This window comes from Poecilia reticulata, chromosome 17 (assembly GCF_904066995.2).
Source record: "Poecilia reticulata chromosome 17, P_reticulata-male-v2, whole genome shotgun sequence".
Lineage (NCBI taxonomy): Eukaryota > Metazoa > Chordata > Actinopteri > Cyprinodontiformes > Poeciliidae > Poecilia > Poecilia reticulata.
Genome location: NC_088846.1, coordinates 25,982,005 through 26,001,060, shown reverse-complemented (window position 1 = coordinate 26,001,060; position 19,056 = coordinate 25,982,005). Strand labels below are relative to the sequence as shown.

Sequence of the window (19,056 nt, the reverse complement as noted above, 5' to 3'; positions counted from 1 at the left end):
ACATTACACATGTACATTTTTCTGTTTATGAACTCAAATTCATGTTGCAAGCATGAATGTTGCTACGTTTATCTTTTGTGATGAGTCAGTTGTGCTTTGATGTCAGAGTTTTGGCTTTCCAACTCAGAATTTTCACGTATTTCTCCATTTCAAACACGGTATAGAATAAAACGGTTATCTATAAGCCTGGAAGCTGAACAGATTTTAACATATGAGTTGCGACTTGTAGGTTTTGGGAAGATGATCAGAGCTGCTGGAGAAACTGTGATGATTGTTGCCAGGGAATCATGACAGAGAGAAACTGTTTTAATATTATTTTATTATATATTTTTTACAGTTTCTAGTTTTATTTAAACATTTTTAATCTGTTTTTACATATTTATTCTAACAAATTGTAACCATTTTATTGAATCTAACCTTGATTGGTTGGCATATTTTTTACTTTTTCTTATAAATTTAACAAGAACATTTTAATCAGTTTTAGACTTTGTAAAATGTTTTTGACCAAGTTTTTCTAATTCTGGCATGGAGGAGGCAGGAAAGGGAGCAAGAGGAGACACCAGGGTGGGGTGGGGTGAGTGGCTGGGGGTCAGATGAGACGGAGGGTTTAGGATCCAGTCCATCCATCCCTGGACTCGCAGTGGGCCGGCGGACAAAGTGATCATTGTTTCCCAGTTGGCGAAGAGTTTTCCACTCCAGTAAAGGTAACGAGACATTTTGATTTCTTACTTTGCTGTTTTTACCACAAAGATAATTTCACAGCTAAAGAAGTAATTGGTGAACATATGTATTGTATTTATTAAAAATACTCTTTTTTTGTAATACCTTCACAATTTGTGTTGATTGATTTTTATTTTGACTATAGATAAAGTAGCATTCATGATTAAAGTGACTTTTAATGCTCCTAAACTGTAAATGAGCTGAAATAATGTTAAAAAAAATTGTTTGTAAATGTTTATAATTTCCTTTTTGATGGCAGACCATTTCGAAGCTGGCCTTAAACGTTGGCCTAAAGGTGTGAAATATCCCGTGACCCCTGAGTGTCCTCCCACATGAGAGGAAAAAGGGAAATAAAGTAAGAGCTGAGGAGGAGAGATCGTTTTGTTGTTGCTCCAAGATAAGGGGATATTACAGCTTGTGGAAAGGAGCTTATAGCAGAGGAGAGACATGATTCACTGGGGAAGAAGTGAAGTGCTTCTTTCTCGTAGAGATGAGCTTTTAGCCTTCCAGGGAGAACGTCGGCTGCAAATCGCAGAGGGGGGGAAGGTCACTGTGTCTATGAGAGGATGATGTGTGTGTTTACCAGGAGAAATTATACAAAACTAACAAGAACAGTTTCTGCAGGGGGGCGGGGGGGGGAATTATGCTTCTCCATCCTGATGAGTTAAATATAATCTTATGCACCTCATAAGTTTTATGCATGTAATGAATATCATGAACTCACGCTCACCGGTAACCGAATATATATGAGAATAAATAAAAATTCAGTGATGAAGATGCTGAATTATTGCATCTGTTTGTCTGTCTTTGTGACAGATGCAGTGCAGCTGTAACTCCTCAGTCGGGCACCTTTCATCACCTTACTGGAGCCGAGGTAAGACTGTGTGTGTTTGTGCTGATTTTCATCTCGGTTATTTGCATATTTGTGGGTTGACATTTGCGTAGGAGGACTTTTATATGAAAAAAAAAGAAGTTATTATGAATTCCCTCTCTGCAGAACCCGTCTACGACTTGCATTTTAATGTGATAAAAAATAGATTAAATTATGAAAAAATAAACATGATGTCTTCATGGACAAACTGCACCAGTGAGAAGTTTAAGTACCAGCTCACATAAAGCTCACAGTTGAAGTTATGAAAAATACAGCATGAAGGCAATTATGTCGAATGTGCAAATGTTACAAGTTTTATTCTTTTCTATCATTTTTTCCTTTGTTTGTTTTTTTTATACAAGCAGAGTAAAGTTGTAGATGTTTTTGGATTGTTATGTAAAGGTTGTTCTGAAGCTTTTGAGATTCTTTCTACTATCATCCGAATTTTTGCATAAATCCTGCAAATGATTATAAGCAATAAATATTTTGCAATGATAATATTAAAATATATATATATTCTAAGGTTGTCTTGATCAACATTCATACAGAATAATTGTATTTCTGAGACCTCTGCAGCTGTTTAAGCTGCTGTAATGTGTAAATACAATGCTATTTACATTTCTCATTCTTTATAGAAAAAAATGCAAAAACTTGGAACATATTATATTGTTCGAAAGTTAAAAAATATTCTTAAATATCCCAAATGTTTTTAAAATGTATACATATTGATCTTTATGTATGAAATAATTGCATTATTTTTTTATTATTTAAAAAATTTCTATAAAATTTTACATATTTTGGAGCATGGTTAGATAAAAGACCCAATAAGTTTTTTACTGTTCAAAAATCATAATTTTGTGATTTTTTTTTTGTATGAGGTTTTATAAAGTTAAGCCTTATGCCAACAGTCATCATTTTTAAATTTTTATAAGACCTCAGTCTGTCATGTTTGTACATTCATCATAGCCTGCTGTAAAGATTAATCATTGTATAAAATTTATATATTTTTTATCAAAATTCACAATGCGTAAAAAACATTTCTAATAATAGTTCTGTTGTTTTATTGTAAAGGTTCAAACCACTAAACAAACAAAATTTATTTTTTTCCTATGACATTGATTATGGATTTAGAAAATAGAATAAATTATGCCGTTTAAAAGAACGTTTTATTAAATTACTATACACTGTTCAGTTTTCAAATTACATATTTTTCTGAACTTAGATTTTTCATCTGCATGCTAGCTCTGCAGGAAACATGTCTTCATGTTTTCCTAAAAGAAACGCTTCTTCAAACTTGTTTCATTCTGGGTATAAATTATTAACAAATATTTTTATTGATTTTATGTATTTAGATTTAAAGCTCTGGTGCTACCGCTTTAGAAAATGTTTAAAATATAGAAGATGCACATGACTGCTGAGCTGCACTGAGTCGGCCCAAGGTTGTGTGAGGCCCCTTGCAGAATTTCATTTTCCTGCAGTTAAATGTACCAGCCAGCATCAGCATTTCTCTTATTTAGTCCTTTTTGCAGTTTGCATTTAAAAACTTATTTTTGTGAATACATATTGAAATAAACTAACAAATCACTTAATAAAGGTCTTATTTGAAGCTTTTTTTTAACTTTCAGTTATTGAATATTTAATGTTGTAATTCTTTGAAGTTCAGATGATAAATGCTTTGCACAGTTTGGTGTGAATAACTATCTTTTTAAACTTTTCTGGATTGGCAACACCCACATGCTTTGATGTATGAAAAAGATTTTGATAACTTTTGATATTTAATGGCTTGACAATAAGGTGAGTGATTTTATAGTCTCAAAAACTGTAGGAGTTTGATGAGATACAACATCTGTAAGGAAACAAGCAAACAAATGAAAAAAAACCAAACACAATGGTGGCTTTGATCTAAAATGGCCGATTTCCTGTTGAGTGAGGACTATGGCTCCAAGAGACTTTTTTGGTACCTCTTGACAAAATACACATGTACCAAATTTCATAATTCTGGGTTAAAGCATGGCTTGCGGATGATCATTTAAAGTATTCTAGGGGGCGCTGTAGAGAAATTAGGCCACGCCCATCAGAGATTGCTGTGGGTTCCTGATGGGGGGCAGATCACCTTGGTTCAAATCCGTGGAATTTAGAGTCAGACACATTGCAACTGCAGACAATAAGCACAAAAAACAAAACATCTCACTATACAATTCAAACAGAACACATGATTCTACTAAAAGCAAAAAGCAAAAAAAATGTTCACTACAAATGTTCATCTGCTGAAAGTCCAATTTTTTCATCTAAATCATAGAGGCGTGTATATTTGAATCTGTATGTATAATTCAGTAAGTATTGGAGAAAATTCCTAATGAATTCAGACTCGTGCAAGAGATTCTTGTTTTAAGTTGCATGTTGCATATTTATTCCACAGTGGGATGAGAACAGTTCAAATAAATCATCTGAAACCCATAACCACAATCAGCATATATAAACTTCTGACCAGAACTTTATTCACATTACCTAATAAAAATGATGAAATTCTCACCTTCTGACAACAGAAAAGGAAAACACAACGCAGGAGATTCATGACAGAAACGAAAGTGAGAACTGTTGCACTGGATTGCAACAGATTTCCAAAGTTGCCTGAAAATGTTGACTAATATCTGTAGCAGAGGTAGAAAACCACATATTGTACAGGGACCTTTCAAAAACAATAAATCACAGGAAAATGAGATGCAGTCATTCAGTTTTTCTGCATGTCAGAAAAACCAAGTGTCAAAATCCCTTAAAGATGTTTTCAGCTCTGAAACTTCTCTTTAAACATGACAAATGCACAAAACTTTCAGATTATAAACTAGAAAATTAGCTGTAATTAATTGTTAAAGTATGATATGGTATTGAACAGAATAGAAGCAGAGATCATTTTTAATCTTAACTGTAAAATAAACACAAACTAATCAACTATTCATCAGAGGTCAAACCAAAAAAAATAAGCAATACAAATTAATATAAAAATTTTTTAGTTTAGATATTCATATAAAAACTGTGTAGTTTGCCTTTTTCAGGATTTTATAAGAACTTCTGTAAATGCAAAATGCTGACAAGAGCAATAAAACTGCGTCCTATTAATCGACCACCTCTGATCCTAATATTTAATGCAATTATTTTAAACCTCGGTCACAGAAAAGAGATTAGAAAGTGCTGCCATATTCTAATTAGTTTTTAAGGAGACAGCAGGTTAACTATTACAGGTAAAAACACCTGATTTGTTTCATCAAGCCGAACCAAAGCAGCTTGTACAGCAGGTATTTGTAACACGGTTTTTAATGAGGAGTTAAGCTCCTGAACTAAAACACCTGTTAGGAGATAAACCTAAAATAACGAGACGAGTTGAATATCTTTTTCCCCCCGCAGTCCTACCGTGTAATTTGAGCTCACAAGAGAGGCACAGAGCCTTTCCGAATACACAGAAGTATTACTTTTTTATTGTACCGACCAACTTAACCAAAATCCTATAATCCATAGCAAGAGAAATCATCCGTGAGGAAAAATATGTTGAACTCAGATTTAGGGATCTGGGACGATGATAAATGGAGCTCCAGGGTATTACCTCAGCTTTTTAATAAGAATCAGATATTTAAAAGAGAACAAACTCTGCTTATCTTTGTTCCTATCTGGTTGGAAACGGCTTTATGCCAGATCAGTTTACAGTGTGGGAATGAACCGGCTTTAAATTTGGCAACGCTTTAATTTTTTATTAAAGCAGTGGCAGTGATGGATAACTAATGTGTTAAAAGCCTTTTTTTATTAACCACACTGTCTTTGTCTTAATTCTGCTGTTAGTCAGGTTCAGCAAAACGCCGCCTGAGGTTCTCTAAGGACACATTTGAATAGAAATGATTTCCGCTGCATTTCTGCAGAAGGTCAAAATGAGTTGCTTGTGCCTTTTTATCATGAGATAAACTGTTTCCCACTCTATATGAAATTAGGCTGCAGCCTAATTTGTAGAGAAGCCTGTGCAGGTGGTGCAGTGAGACAGGAGGGACAAATGGATTCAAAATGGAGGAGGGTTCAGATCAAGAAGGTCAACATGAGTTGCTTGTGTTTGGATCGTTTATGGGCAGGTTTGAAAGATGAAGTCAGGCAGGACTTTCCACCGAGTATCAGAGATGCAGATTACATTGTGATGTTTAGTGAAACAAAAGGAGAGCCTGGAGAGGAAGTGTGCATAAAAAGGAAAGTTTACAATGTAGTTTAAAAATAAGATTCTCATTGGGAGTGACCTAAATGGAAAAAGCCAACATTAAAAATTTAGCAACTTCTATGACAGAGGTGAAATGTTCTTTTCTGCACTCTATTCAGCCTTCCTGTTATCAACAGAAAGTCTTGCTCTCTCACACAACCTGAACAGGAGGTCCAGACGTCTCATAGAAAACAGTTTTATTTTAAATAGCTGTTAGAGTACTAATTGTTTGTAAGTGAAAAGATTTGAATTTCAATCTGGTGGATGAAATTTCTCTGCTTAAATTTGTTGCAGGGTTAAAAATAATTTTTTACAGTACTGTGTGAGGTTTGAATTGCCCCTGCTGTAGTTTCTTTCTGTGTTTTATCAAAGTAGCCAGAATTTCTCATATTTTATGTTGGTCTTAATCAACAGTTCTTTAAAGTCTGGATTATTGGGAGGGTAAAATGAGGAACTGGAGCTGGTCCAGCTGAAGCTGTTACTGGTTTTATATTTTGACATTTCTTCTCCTCCCCACAGCAGTGCTGTTTCCTGACTGGGCCTACAAACCAGCCTGGTCTCCTGGTTCCAGGCAGGTCCAGCTGTGGCACTTCCTGTTGGAGCTGCTGGGCTGCGGCGAGGGCGGAGCCATCGGCTGGGGGGGCGAGTGGGGCGAGTTTGTCATCAGGGACCCCGAGAGGCTGGCCAGGCTGTGGGGGGAGAGGAAGGGCAAACCACACATGAACTACGACAAGCTGAGCCGGGCGCTCAGGTAAAGACGCACCAGTCCTCTCTGAGCTGATCCGGCCTCAAGCTGCTGCTTTCAATAACTATAACAAAAAAAAGAAAAACCTCCTTGGCAGTACAAGTTGTACGTATTAAAATGTAGCATCCAAAATGCCTCTTAGATGCAACACATTGCGTCTGTGAGAAAACAAGCAGCCAAAGTGCCCTGGAGGAACTGGAGTGCACACATCAGCATTTCAGTCTGACACAGAAACACGTTGTGCTTGCAGATACTACTACAACAAACGCATCCTGCACAAGACCAAAGGGAAAAGATTCACCTACAAGTTCAACTTCAGCAAACTCATCCTCGTCAACTATCCAGGGTACCTGCCTCCGTCCAGCCATCAGGTCCTTATCAACAATTTACAGGGTTTCACGTTGCTTCTTGTCGTCTTTATTCCCTAAATAATTCAGTAAAAATCACAAAACCTTCCTAAAGCTCTTTGATAAAAGTTTTAAAGTCACATTTTTAGAGAGAAGATGCCGTTCTCCCTTCATTTATTGACAATCCTAGAGAAGATACGGAAAGTAAACTCAGATTTTATTTTAGTAGCAGAATTACGCCATCACAGAGCAACAATGAGACACACAGGACAGCAACCTCATAACAACAATTCATATAAAATAAAATATTCTAAAGCAGTTTTATTTATATTTAAGATTTTAAGCTAACCAGAATGTCTCTGACTTGTTTATTAATAACTTATGACTTCCTGTTTCGTTTTTCAAAATGGAAAAGACAGGAGAACATGGGATTCAAATGGTGAGCTTCAAACAGTGTGTCAAACTTTTAAAGTGAGGAAATGGCCAAAGAAAACCCATAAATTCAGGACATCTTAGTCCTAAATGATTTAAACAAACAAAAATGAAACATCAACTTCACCTCTTCTTGTTTTTGACAAATTCAAGGCCTTTTGAGGCTCTATGTTGGAGAGCAAAGAGTCTCATCCTGGGTTCCCAAATCCCTACATTTGCCAGTGAAAGGCATATTCACATCTGTAAATATGATGCTAAACAGCTAAACTTTACTCTGACTGTTTGGTCAAATTAAAGTGGACTTTCTTGATCATTTCATGCAAAGCTATTGAAAGGTTCCTCATTTAAAGTTTGATCTGTGATGCTGTGGGCCTGTTAGAGTGAATTTTATCCTAAACTCATCAGCAGGGGCAGCGATATTTATGGTACAGATTAGATTTTTAATAAACCATCTAAAATTAAAGGTGCATGAAAAATTAGTTCACTGGAGTAAAACATCAATTCGTTTTAAGGCTTTTTTTTAGCTATAATTACCTTAAATGCTTCAAAGTAAAACATTTTCCTCAACGTAACAGTTTTACAATCTGAATTCCTGGATATCTATTAAATTATGTAACATAAATCAAGCATGTGACTCACCAAAGAAGGGAGGGAGTAGGTTAAAGGCTGAAAACAGGGTAATTATTTTATAAATTCTGCAATAGTAAGGATTATTAAAGAGGCAATTTGCCATTTAAAGCTAAAATGTGCTGCATAAGCATCTAAAAATCTTCCCTTTTTAGTTAAAAAAGTGGATTACAGAATTACATTTCTAATGTAATAAAACCGAGGTACACTTTCCTCATTTTGGGTTTTTTTTCTGAACCCTTCTGATTCTTTCATCTACATTCCTCACAGTTTTTAAAAAGTTTGAAAAGTTAAATGATAAGAATGCAATTAAACCTGCAATTTTAATTCAAATTAACACACCAAGAAGCACAAGTTCTGTTGAGAAATGTGCTTGTTATTTTAAACATAACGGATCAAATGTGTTCGGTGTGTGACTGCAAGCACAACCTGGACTCTTCCCTCCATGACAGCAGTCGCAGGCAGGGATTGGAGTAATCTCGGAATAACCCAGGCTTTCCCTGAATTAGTCCTCGTATGGATCGCAGCATACGCTGCTCCCAGGCCTCTATACGTCATGCAGAATTAGCCGTGACAGAACAGATGTGCGCGTCCTAACAGCCGTGTGCACTAATGCTTCTCCATATGACCACAGATGCTGCTCATGGAGCTGTGCTCCGATAACAAGTTCAGAGAGTCTTCTCCTTATTCTGCAAGACAGTGTGACTAACTCATTCAAAAAAAAAAAAAAAGAATCAATTAATCAAATTTCAGAACAGTTCTCTGCTTTAATTTAATCAATCTTAAATGGGCCTTGGGGTTTCGCTTCTTTTGGTGCAGAATGTTCTCCAAAGTCTCTGAATTTTTGACAGCCCAACTCCCCTGCTGATCAAATGATTTAGCATTAAATTAGGAATGAGTACATTTCCCAGAAATACTACTCCTACTACTAATAATAATAATAGAAACTTTTCAGTTTCAGTTTTTTTCCCATCATTTTGCAAGCAATTTCTCTTTTTTCATGTTTCATGCTTTCTGTTTAAAACGTGGTGTTCCTAATGTTTTGGCTGAATGTTGGCAGACTGCATTGTGTTGATAGTGTCGATTTCTTCCATCCCTCCATCCATCCCTCTATCAGCTGGTCCACAGGGCCCCTCTATGCCTCCCATTCCTCCCCTCTGAGAGCGGCCTTCCTCACTGTGGAGGAGCAGGATCATTGATAGACAGAGGTAAACATAGTGATTAAAAATCATGTCTTTAGCTGCTCACACATCTGGAACCAGCTGGATTTTCATCTTCCGATAATTATTTTTCCTAACCAGCATTTTTTTTTTTTTTTATGACAAATGCAACAAAAGCTAACAATCTGTTGGTCTAAAGGACAAACTGAAAAGGTGTAATACCACACAATTAGTACCAAATATTGCAGAAGTACTTATTATCTGTAGCTCATTTTAGCTCCTATTACAAGGACACAGTTTCTGTGACTATATATGAAAATAAATGTTTACATAAAGTCACTATGAATGTCATTCTGACACATCAGAAATTCAGAAAACGCGTGCTTCCAGTATTTATCTATTTATTTTTTTAAATTCACTGAATATGCATTTGAATACAAAATACAAAATTACTCAAATGCATATTTATAGACCCTGAATTATTGGTGAGTTCATGTGAACTTTTCTTTGACACTGTTATGCAAAACTAAATTCAACCTTGGTTTTAAATGTTGTTTCTGGCAAAGAGGATCATTTTTGAAAAAGAAAAGAAACAAGACAAAAAAATCATGAATGCTAATAAATCACTACTGCTGCTCATCTTGCTTATGATAATTGCAATAATTGTAAATTCTTCTTTTTTATATTTATGAATCATCCATGTGATGAATCTCTTGATTAATCTTTGGAGAATTATGTCTCTGAATAAACTTAAAGCTAACTTTCATGAAAAAAAGAAGTTTCTTACATTTTTGTTAAAATTGTCTCCAGTAAAACTGTCAATATTGTATGAGATAGATAATCTGTGAAAAGGTTGATCTCCTCCAATTCCTCCATGCGATGCTATTGACATCTGAAGAAATGCGCTCCGGTCAAAAGCAACCAATCAGAGCCAGAAGGAGGGTCTTAGCGCTGTCAATCAACCATATGAGCACGCTGCTGAATATAATAATGGTGGAGAAACAGCTTACCGTCATAGAAAAACAGTTTATCCGCCGTTATGGGTGGTCATGCTAACTAGCCTTAGCATTCACAACAAGCTCTGCTGACAAGGAGAAGCTGCACGTGCATGACTGACACCGCTAAGACCCGCCTACTGGCTCTGATTGGTTGTTTAAGATTGGAAGAGGTTTCATACAGTCATGACATAAATTATTAAAGTTACATAAAACTGTATGTAACTTTAACAACAGATAAACTGTGGAAAAAATTAACTACCTAGAAACAACCAATCGGAGCTAGGAGGCGGGTCTTAGCGATGTCAATCACAATTTCATATGGCTGCTCATCCTCTTTCACTCTCCCCCTTGCTGACTGAGACCCTCCTCCTGGCTCCGATTGGTTGTTTTTGGTCGGGAACACTGCATTTCTTCAGAGGACAGGTGAAGAAAATCCATTTTTTCACAGATTATCTGTCTCATAACAATCTGTCACAACATGGTGACAGTTTCAACAGATATGTAAAAAAGAAACCCATATTCTTTATAAGAGTTACATACTGCAGCTTTAAGGCTAGCTGAGTGCTTCATGGTTTGGAAAACGGTTTTGTTATTGTGACGTTGACAGATTAAAATTGTGTGTCTGAGCGCCGTCGTCTCACCGGAGACTCATGATTGATGTTCCTCCTCAACAGCTGCTCAGCCTCTGCCTCACACCTTCCTGCTCCCCAAGCCGCTCCCGGTGCCTCAGCCCCTCCACGGCCCCTTCCCCTTCATCCCCGCTGCCGCTCGCCCGGAGGTCGGCCAGAGAGAGCCCAGGGAGTCGGGTCTAAATGCAAATGGATGGCTGCACAGAAGCTCCGCAGACTGGGACGTGAATCCCCACATAAGCTGGAACCTGTCAGGAGAGAAGCAGCAGGACGGCGACAGAGTGGGGAAACATGCAGACTGAGGAGAGGGAATACAAATGAAAGACTTTCTTTCATTAAATCTCTCCAGTTTAATTATTTTTGTCTCTGTTTTGAGTCGTTGTGGCATAGTTTATTACCTGTGGATTAAAATTCACAACATTTGTAAACTATTTATGGGTTTGGACTTCCTTTTTAATAGAACTACTGATAAACGCTGCGTCTTTTATGGGGCGGCGGGGGAACTAAACTTGTAAACAATTACCAACATAGGACTTGTGTTTTGGTAAATAAATCAATGCGTTTGCAGCATACATTATTTAGCTGTTTGTCTTGCTTCCTATCCCCCTGTTTGAGCTTTATGAAAATGATATGAGTGGTATGCCATAAATGATGCATTCAAACAGGGACTGAGGAATTTTCATCAAAGCGGGTCCCACATGTCTGTCATCTCTGCAGCATCAGGACCAGCTCCCTCGTCTTGCAGTTACCACTCCAACAGAGCAGGGGGCAGTAAAGCGTTTGAGATGTAGAAGACCTTTAACAGGGCTTGCTCCTTTTACTGTTAGGCGGTGAATGAACCGGGCAGCAGGAATGCCGAATAGTGAGGGAGGAGTCTGAAAAGCGTTTTAGTGCTGGAAGAGTTGTTCTCTTAAATCAGGACAATAAAGCCGCAGCAGTTTAAGTTAATTAAGTTAGCTTTAAGGGTTGGAAGATAAGTTCACTCGTTTTATTTAGCTGTGTTTCTTTAGCAGAACTTGAAATTTAAGTAAAAACAGCACTAGTAAATTTTATCTCATATACCATAAATTGACTTTTTATAAATTTAGATTTTTCGTTTTAATAGACAATCTTAAAATATGCACATCAAAATGTAACTTGATAGATGTAAATAAATAATACACCAAAGCTTGTAATTTCTTATTTTAAATTCACAATTTACATTTATTTTCATAAAAAAACGCCACCGTCCCCTTGGTGCGCCGCTTGTCTCGCCGGTTAGTGAATGGAGCAAAGCCACATTTCCCGGGAGAAGCTATGTAGAAGGAAGATGTTTCACTCTGATGATATTTTTGAATATCATAAATGGGTTCATTATTTTTTTGTACTCACACGTTCAATTTGTTACGTCTTATAAATATTTAAATGTAAACGACAAAAACAATGAAAAAGCAACAATTTTCCCCAATACTTATTTAACTGTTTCGCATTTTCATTTTCGATTTTGTGTATAACATAAAATAATGTATAAAATTCAAAACATGCCACCCATATACCTTCTGTCATAATTAAAGAAACTGTTACCAATTTTATTTAGCTATTTCTTATTTCTTGTTTCCAGACCAAAACGTTATTTTTACGTTACGTCACGTTATTTTTAGGGCAAAGTGACTCCTCTGTTGTGTTTTAGGATCTTTGACTAACATGCTAGTTTGGCGCCGAATATTCAGTTATTGTACCGCTCTGTAGCGCGGGAGTTGTATGTTTTCGGGTATACATGTTGGAGCCGAACTAAACTTAATTACTAAGTTTTAAGTCAGTATCAAGCGGAGAAAGTGTTTAAAGACAACATGCAGCGGAGCATCGCGTAAGTAACGACTGTGTAAACAGTTTAAAGTTTTAATTTACTGTGTTGAAGGAGTCTGCGTGTCTCCAATGCAATAAACACCCACGTGTTGTGTGTTATATGTTGTTTTTGCTGTTAAGTTGGTGTTAAAACGGTTCCTACCGCGACCAATAGCAGTGTATTTGTGTCAATAGTTGTAAGCTAGCATTAGCATAACATAGTTATAGCTAACTGTGGTTTAGCTCTCAAAATGTTTATGAAAGTAAGAAACTTATCATAAAGTCAAGGTTCTGGGACGCTTTTCAGCCGGAAGTAGCTCATGTTGTTAAAACGAATAGTGGTTGTGAAGAAGCTTTACGATGCTAAGCACTGGGATACACCCAAAGCAAGCTAGCAAGGTTTAAACACGGAAAAGCCACAAACTTCTACGTATTTATGGGGTTTTATTGTTATATAACAACACAAAGTTGCTCCGTATTTGTCAACTGGAAGTTTAATGTTGCTGGGCTTTTGTTGTTTCGTGAAAACGTGTTGCCTCTTATATTTAAAGCATCTATTCATATTCCTGTTCTAGATCGTTTTTTCAGCCCAGGATCAAGGTTAAAGACAGCCAGAAGAAAACTGCAGACGAACCAGTGAACAAGTAAGTTGTTTTTCCATGTTAAATCATAAAGTACGTGAGAATGCTGCAGTTGTTTCATTTATCTATCTGCAGAAATGAAGCTTTGCATCACAAAACTCACCTTTCATATTCAAAATCCACTCTTTGTTTGCCAGATTATGAAGTTTATAAATAAAATTGCTGTCATTTTATTTGCCTATATATATACGTAGCAAACTGTCTAAGGAACTTTTAAAGTAAATCTGAGTATAGTATGTGTTAATATCATTTTGCATTAAATTCTAATTATAATAATAAACTTAAAAATTTTTAATATTGAGAAGGAGTTAAATAGTTTTGCCACACTTTTCTATAAATGAAACCAGGTCTAGAATAGCTCTGCTCACATCGGAGTAGCAAAAGCAAATGAGATGGATTAGCAGTGCTTGCTAAGAGTTGATTGTGTCATTTAGTGCATGTTGTGGAATATTGTCTCTGTTGTCCTGATATTGAGCTGTTAGCATATCGTATAGCAACTGTCTTCAGTCAGAGGCCTCATCAGGTTTGTCGTAAGACTGACTGCTACTGGAGATTTCTTCTGCTCACAGCATCACCATCCACAAAGACTCTGCATGAAATGAGTTTGGTCAACATTTAGTTTCCCTTTGGGATAAATAAAACATTTTTAATTGGATTGAATATTGTATAGAATCATCACACAGAGAGAGGAATATTTCGAATGTTTATTCATTGTAATTTGGTCGTTATGGCTTACAAATAAATATTGGTATCATCCTAATAATTATTCAAAATTACTGATAAACTATAAATCTGCATATTAACATTTTAAACAGTGATTGAAATTTTTTTTAAAATCAGGTTTTTAGAACATATAAAATTATTAAGTCTTTTTCTGCCACTGGGTATTTATTGTATCGTATTATTTATCATTTATTGCGATACATTTCTTTCAAGAATTTTGGTTTATCATTGTCAAGATAAATTACAATTTATTGTTTAAAACCCTCCAAACCTGTCAGTATTGTTGGGATTGTTAGTTTTACTATTGTTCTCCGCTGTTTGTATAATGAAGGTGTATCAGTAGATATCAATACATTTGAAAATATGATTTAATGCGCTTACTGTGTGCAGTTTACTGATTCAAATCACACTTCTCTGTGAATGAAGCGTGTTACAAATGGGAATGTTTCTCAAGAGCAGTATTTGTGTTTGTGGGGCTGTAATTGCTGTGACACACAAAATAAATAAGTAATAAATAGTTCTTGTCGTCACAATTATCATTATTACAACCAATGTTCTCTAAATTTTTATGTGTCTGGGCATACACAAAAGCTCCCTGAGTACACTGAGGACCGCTGTGAGCAACATCAGATGTGCACGCTGTAACCACACACATCACACCCGTTCAAAATCATAGCAAGTTACATGGCTTATTAAAAGAAGCAAATCACAGCAGCATTCTTTGCTTAATTAGTTTACTTTTAATATAAGCCACTTTGGCCCACTTAAAATGAAAGACAAAAATCTTGTTGGTGTTCATGAGATGTGTAGTATGTTACACATCCCATGTTCAACATCGTGGTTTGAACATCGCTTGTTCTTCTATTTGCACATACTCAGACAGCCATTCCATCCTAAAAGAACCGCATTTCTGTTTTACTTTGTCTTGGTGAGCGGATGTGTCGCTGCCCGTTCGTTTCGCCATGATGAGGGGTTGCGTTTCTTAACTCCGCCGCACTGTTGTTAGCAAGCTAACCTGCACGGCGCGTATGGGTAGGACACATAGAGCTATCGACGCTATGATTGGCTGCATAGCATAATTAAACCGTATCGTATCATTGGCTGAACATCTGTCACTCACTGCGTTACATTGAAAAATGGTATGGAATAAGACATTATTGGTCTAATTTAATATATTAGATTCGGTCTAATATTAGATATTAATTAATACGTTTATGGTGGATTTTATTTTATGCGCTGCATAGATTTTCTTGTGCGCTGAGACTGTGCGAGCAGAGCGCAATTGCGCAGGCTCTCAGCTTAAAGGGAACATTGATTACAACAGAACCACAACATATCGTGATTAAACCTTCTCCCCATTCCTCTCTCCCCCTGGTGATCAAACTATTTCTGATATATTTTAGCTGACTGGGAATGCTAATGTTTTATAGAAGCTGTGTCTTAACGGGGATGAGGCTGCCTGAGTGTGAACTTATGTTCTGACACTCATTGCAGTTAGAAGCTGATCAACATGAGGAACATATGCGGTTTTGGTGGAATAACGGTTCTCTGTAGATGTGTGAATTACTCTTTGAAAGCGTTAATGATCAGAAGTTGCTGTGAAAACTTTTCTGCTCAATCTGGAGCTGCTTTGAAGATGAAGTGTTCATTATCACTATAGTGTGTAATCTTTAAAGCAAGTCTTACAACTCGCTTTAATTGACTGGCCTTTATGTAATGATCCTCATCACAGCTGTGACTGCTTTCTTTTATTACTCTGATTTGATTTCTCTTCCTGCTGACCCCCGTCTTTTTTTTTTTCCCTTTAATATTCTTGGCGTGTGGTTTGTGTTTATGTTCCTTGTCTTTGCGTGTTTCCAGACCCATCAAAAGCCCCTTGAAGGTGCAGAACGGCGTCCAGGAAGCGGATTCGCCGATCAAGAAGGTCGCCAAGCGCAGCCGGCAAATACTGGACAGCGACGAAGACGAGGCGCCGCTTGTAAAAGAACAAGGCGACAAAGGAGCTCCCGCTAAAACTGAGAAGGTAAAAACGCCACTGGAGCTGCGGTAATGAAGAGCTCCCACAGGCTTATCATTGGCGTTTTGTTTATTTAGTGATGGGGGATGTCACTGTTACACATCACTGTCCATAAGCTCCATTTTGAAAAGAGCTGATTATCAGTTCTGGCTGCTGTTCAACCACCTGTTATTTGATAAACGCTCCTCTTAACCGCCCCGCTCACTTTGCGGGGTGACGTGTCTGCAATTATTCATTATTTTCTCTCAGAGGGGAGAAAGCGTGATGGATATGCGAGGTTAGTCGGTGTGACCCACCTCTCTGCTTGTTTATGTGTGGCCAGGTGGTAATAATACATCCTCTCCTGTCCTGTTGGCAGCAGAGCATCTCCAGTAGAGATAATGTCAGTCGGCACCTGATAACTGCTTTTGTCTGTGATTTATCTGTTGGTTCAATTCACTGATGTCTAATTGCTCCTCTGAAACATGTAAAAACTGTACAAAATTAACTAGAGAGAGAATTTATAGGCCAGTTATAGGTTTATAACTATAAACGCTGCCATAAAATGAGGCCTAAAAGAGATGAAGTGCTTGTCAGAGCCATTGGTGTTAGACTGCTGTGGAAAAGCTCTTGATTCTGTCACATTTCTTCAGTTTTTTTTTTGCAATTTTGTTGCACTTGAATGTTTCATATGATGAGAAAAAAAGTGCATTTGATAGCAGACATGTCGATCTTTCAGTAGCTGCTTTTCCTTTGACCATGTAATGGACCTTACCAAGCTCCGCCCAGAAACGCGCCTCGAAAGTCTCACGTGGCTGCATGTCTCACAAACAAAGCCTCGCAGAACTTAGTTTCTATGTGTAATTTAATTTCGACTGACTCTCTGCAGAGTATTTCTGAGTCGATTAGTGTATCATTTCTGCCGGATTTCCACAAAATATCAGCCACGACAATGGACAGGGGAACCAACAAGTTCATGTCATGTTTTTTAGACAACATCAAGGTGTTTTAGCCACGCGATGCCTCCAACATTGTGTGAGTCACAGCTAAATGCTACCGGTCGATGAGGAAAACTGCAGATCCTCAGCATAAATATAGCCGTGGACAAGATCACTGATGGCTATTGTTCTTGCAAGGCTGGGTGAGTCGGACATTCATGGTTTTGAGGGTTACTTTTGAAACCAGTAATTTCTGTTGTTGGCAAATGTTTGAGTGTGCCTAGGGCTGAGACACGGAACTCTGTGCTAGCGTGGCCAACACGATTACAATTTAGTAAAAAGCCTTTTCAGGTGAAATAAAATCTTTAATGTATGTCAGATACGGTACACATTGCATATTGATCTGTTCAGCTAACGTAAGACTGTAACAGACAGGCTTCAAGGTGGAGAAGTTGTATCGGTACTGCCATTATACTGTACTTGGCTAAAAGGTTTTTATAATGGATGTGTTTATTATTGACTTTATTTTTTTCGTTCACTAAACACAAAAAAAGAAAAGCAATAATACTTACACCAGCAGACACTTTGTTCTTATTGATCCTATGACAGTTGAGCTGCAAATGCGGTCGTGCACAAGCTTTGATCCAAGCAAGGCTTTCCGTTTCAGATTTTGGAAATCTGTGAATTTTAGTTCCACAAATACGATCAGGATACCTGACATCGCCTGTACAGATACCCCACTGACGGTGGAGAACCATTCTTTTTCGAGTCCTGACGCAAAAACTTTCAGCCGGTCTGCTAGTCCACAATGCACATTAGCATGTGTTTACTACTGTAGCTTGTGTTTGTGAGACAGTCACGCACGTGGTAGCTACGCTGTGACGTAAAATGGGCATTAGCCAACGAAACGCAGTCCCTGTGGTAAGATCCATTGAGCAACTGGATACTTTGAAAATAAATGTGCTTAATGGAAACATGTTGTTTTAGAAAACATTGTTACACGAGGTGTTTTTTGGTTCTTATTTCAGAAAACCGCAATGAAAACAATATTTTGGCATAATGAGTCACATGATCAACCAGATTTCACTACTGGCAGAAAAAACAAAGAAGTTGTTAGAGAATCGAGGCGCTGCGTGTTTTTTAATGACTTATTGCCTGAACAAACTTATTCACATGTGATTTTAACTGCATTTCTTTGGATTTATTTTAATTTTTTTTTGACATTTGCAGAATATCAACAAAGTTGTAATGGAAAAGCAACTTGTGTTTTTCAATTCACTCCTAATTTTTAGGATCAGGATTCAGACACCAATTTGTGTATTTAAATGATCTGGAGATTCTGTTTAAATCGTGACTGACGAGAAGAAAAGACTTTAGTCTAAAAATACAATAGTTATTTAAAATATTTTCATTTGTTGACATTTTCTGTTGAAACGTTTCTGTTGTGATGTTTTATTTTACCTACTTATTATTCTTATTGCTGTTATTTTTCTCTCTTTTCATCAATTTACTCCATTATGTTTTTGTTTTTGAGCAGCACTTTGGTGCAATTTTAAACCTGTTTTTAAAAGTATAAATAAATTTTACATTGACAACAATTCTATAATATTCCATAATGTATCAAATTCCAAAAGTTCATAAATCTATAAAAAGACCAACCAAACTTTTATATTTTTGCCATTTCTGTTTTTTCAGTTAAACGGTTTCAAATTAAATTGTGGTCAACTATTTCCCAAAAAATGTTTCCTGTAAACCCCTATTTTAAATCAGCTCTACTTTTGGAGTTTTCCATTTCTCCTGGATTAGATTCTAATTAGATTTTAATGTGAGATAAACAACTTTGTTCCTGTTGCCTCCGTCAGGGTCATGTTTTTCTTCCTGCAAGCTGCAGCTAAATAGCCATCATGTCTTATTACCAATTTCAGAGGTGTGTTTGTGGAAATGATGCTTTATGTGGAAATAACCCTGGAACAAGTAAGAGGTAGTTTCCAGTTTCTGCAACGAGTCGTTTTCTTTTCATCCTTGAATTATTTTCTTGCTATTTAATTGCAAAAAGTCGAGGATTTAAAAAAGACGTTGTTGTTTTATAGATGAACGTTCCAGCAGTTGCTTGTGATGCTTAATTTATTAAGACTACAAGCAGCATGTATTTAGATGCTGATTTAAAATGACTG

The 19,056-nt window shown here is 36.8% G+C and overlaps 2 protein-coding genes across 2 annotated transcripts in view; both read left to right on the top strand.

The window, feature by feature from the left end:
• The first annotated feature begins 525 nt into the window (after positions 1 to 525).
• LOC103479495 (ETS domain-containing transcription factor ERF-like) lies at positions 526 to 11,191 on the top strand. The gene is made up of 7 exons (XM_008433961.2): positions 526 to 704; positions 980 to 1,075; positions 1,537 to 1,594; positions 6,342 to 6,573; positions 6,818 to 6,938; positions 9,091 to 9,181; positions 10,806 to 11,191. The coding sequence occupies exons 3-7, from the start codon at positions 1,537 to 1,539 to the stop codon at positions 11,060 to 11,062; spliced, it is 759 nt and encodes a 252-aa protein (XP_008432183.1). The 5' UTR covers positions 526 to 704; positions 980 to 1,075; the 3' UTR covers positions 11,063 to 11,191.
• Positions 11,192 to 12,428: 1,237 nt separating this feature from the next.
• The window catches only part of lig1 (ligase I, DNA, ATP-dependent), an 81,843-nt gene continuing 75,215 nt past the window's right edge, over positions 12,429 to 19,056 (top strand). The window contains exons 1-3 of the mRNA XM_008433962.3: positions 12,429 to 12,606; positions 13,160 to 13,228; positions 15,809 to 15,971. Of these exons, the coding sequence (XP_008432184.1) occupies positions 12,590 to 12,606; positions 13,160 to 13,228; positions 15,809 to 15,971 (249 nt within the window). The 5' untranslated portion in view covers positions 12,429 to 12,589. The remainder of the gene's footprint in view (positions 12,607 to 13,159; positions 13,229 to 15,808; positions 15,972 to 19,056) is intronic.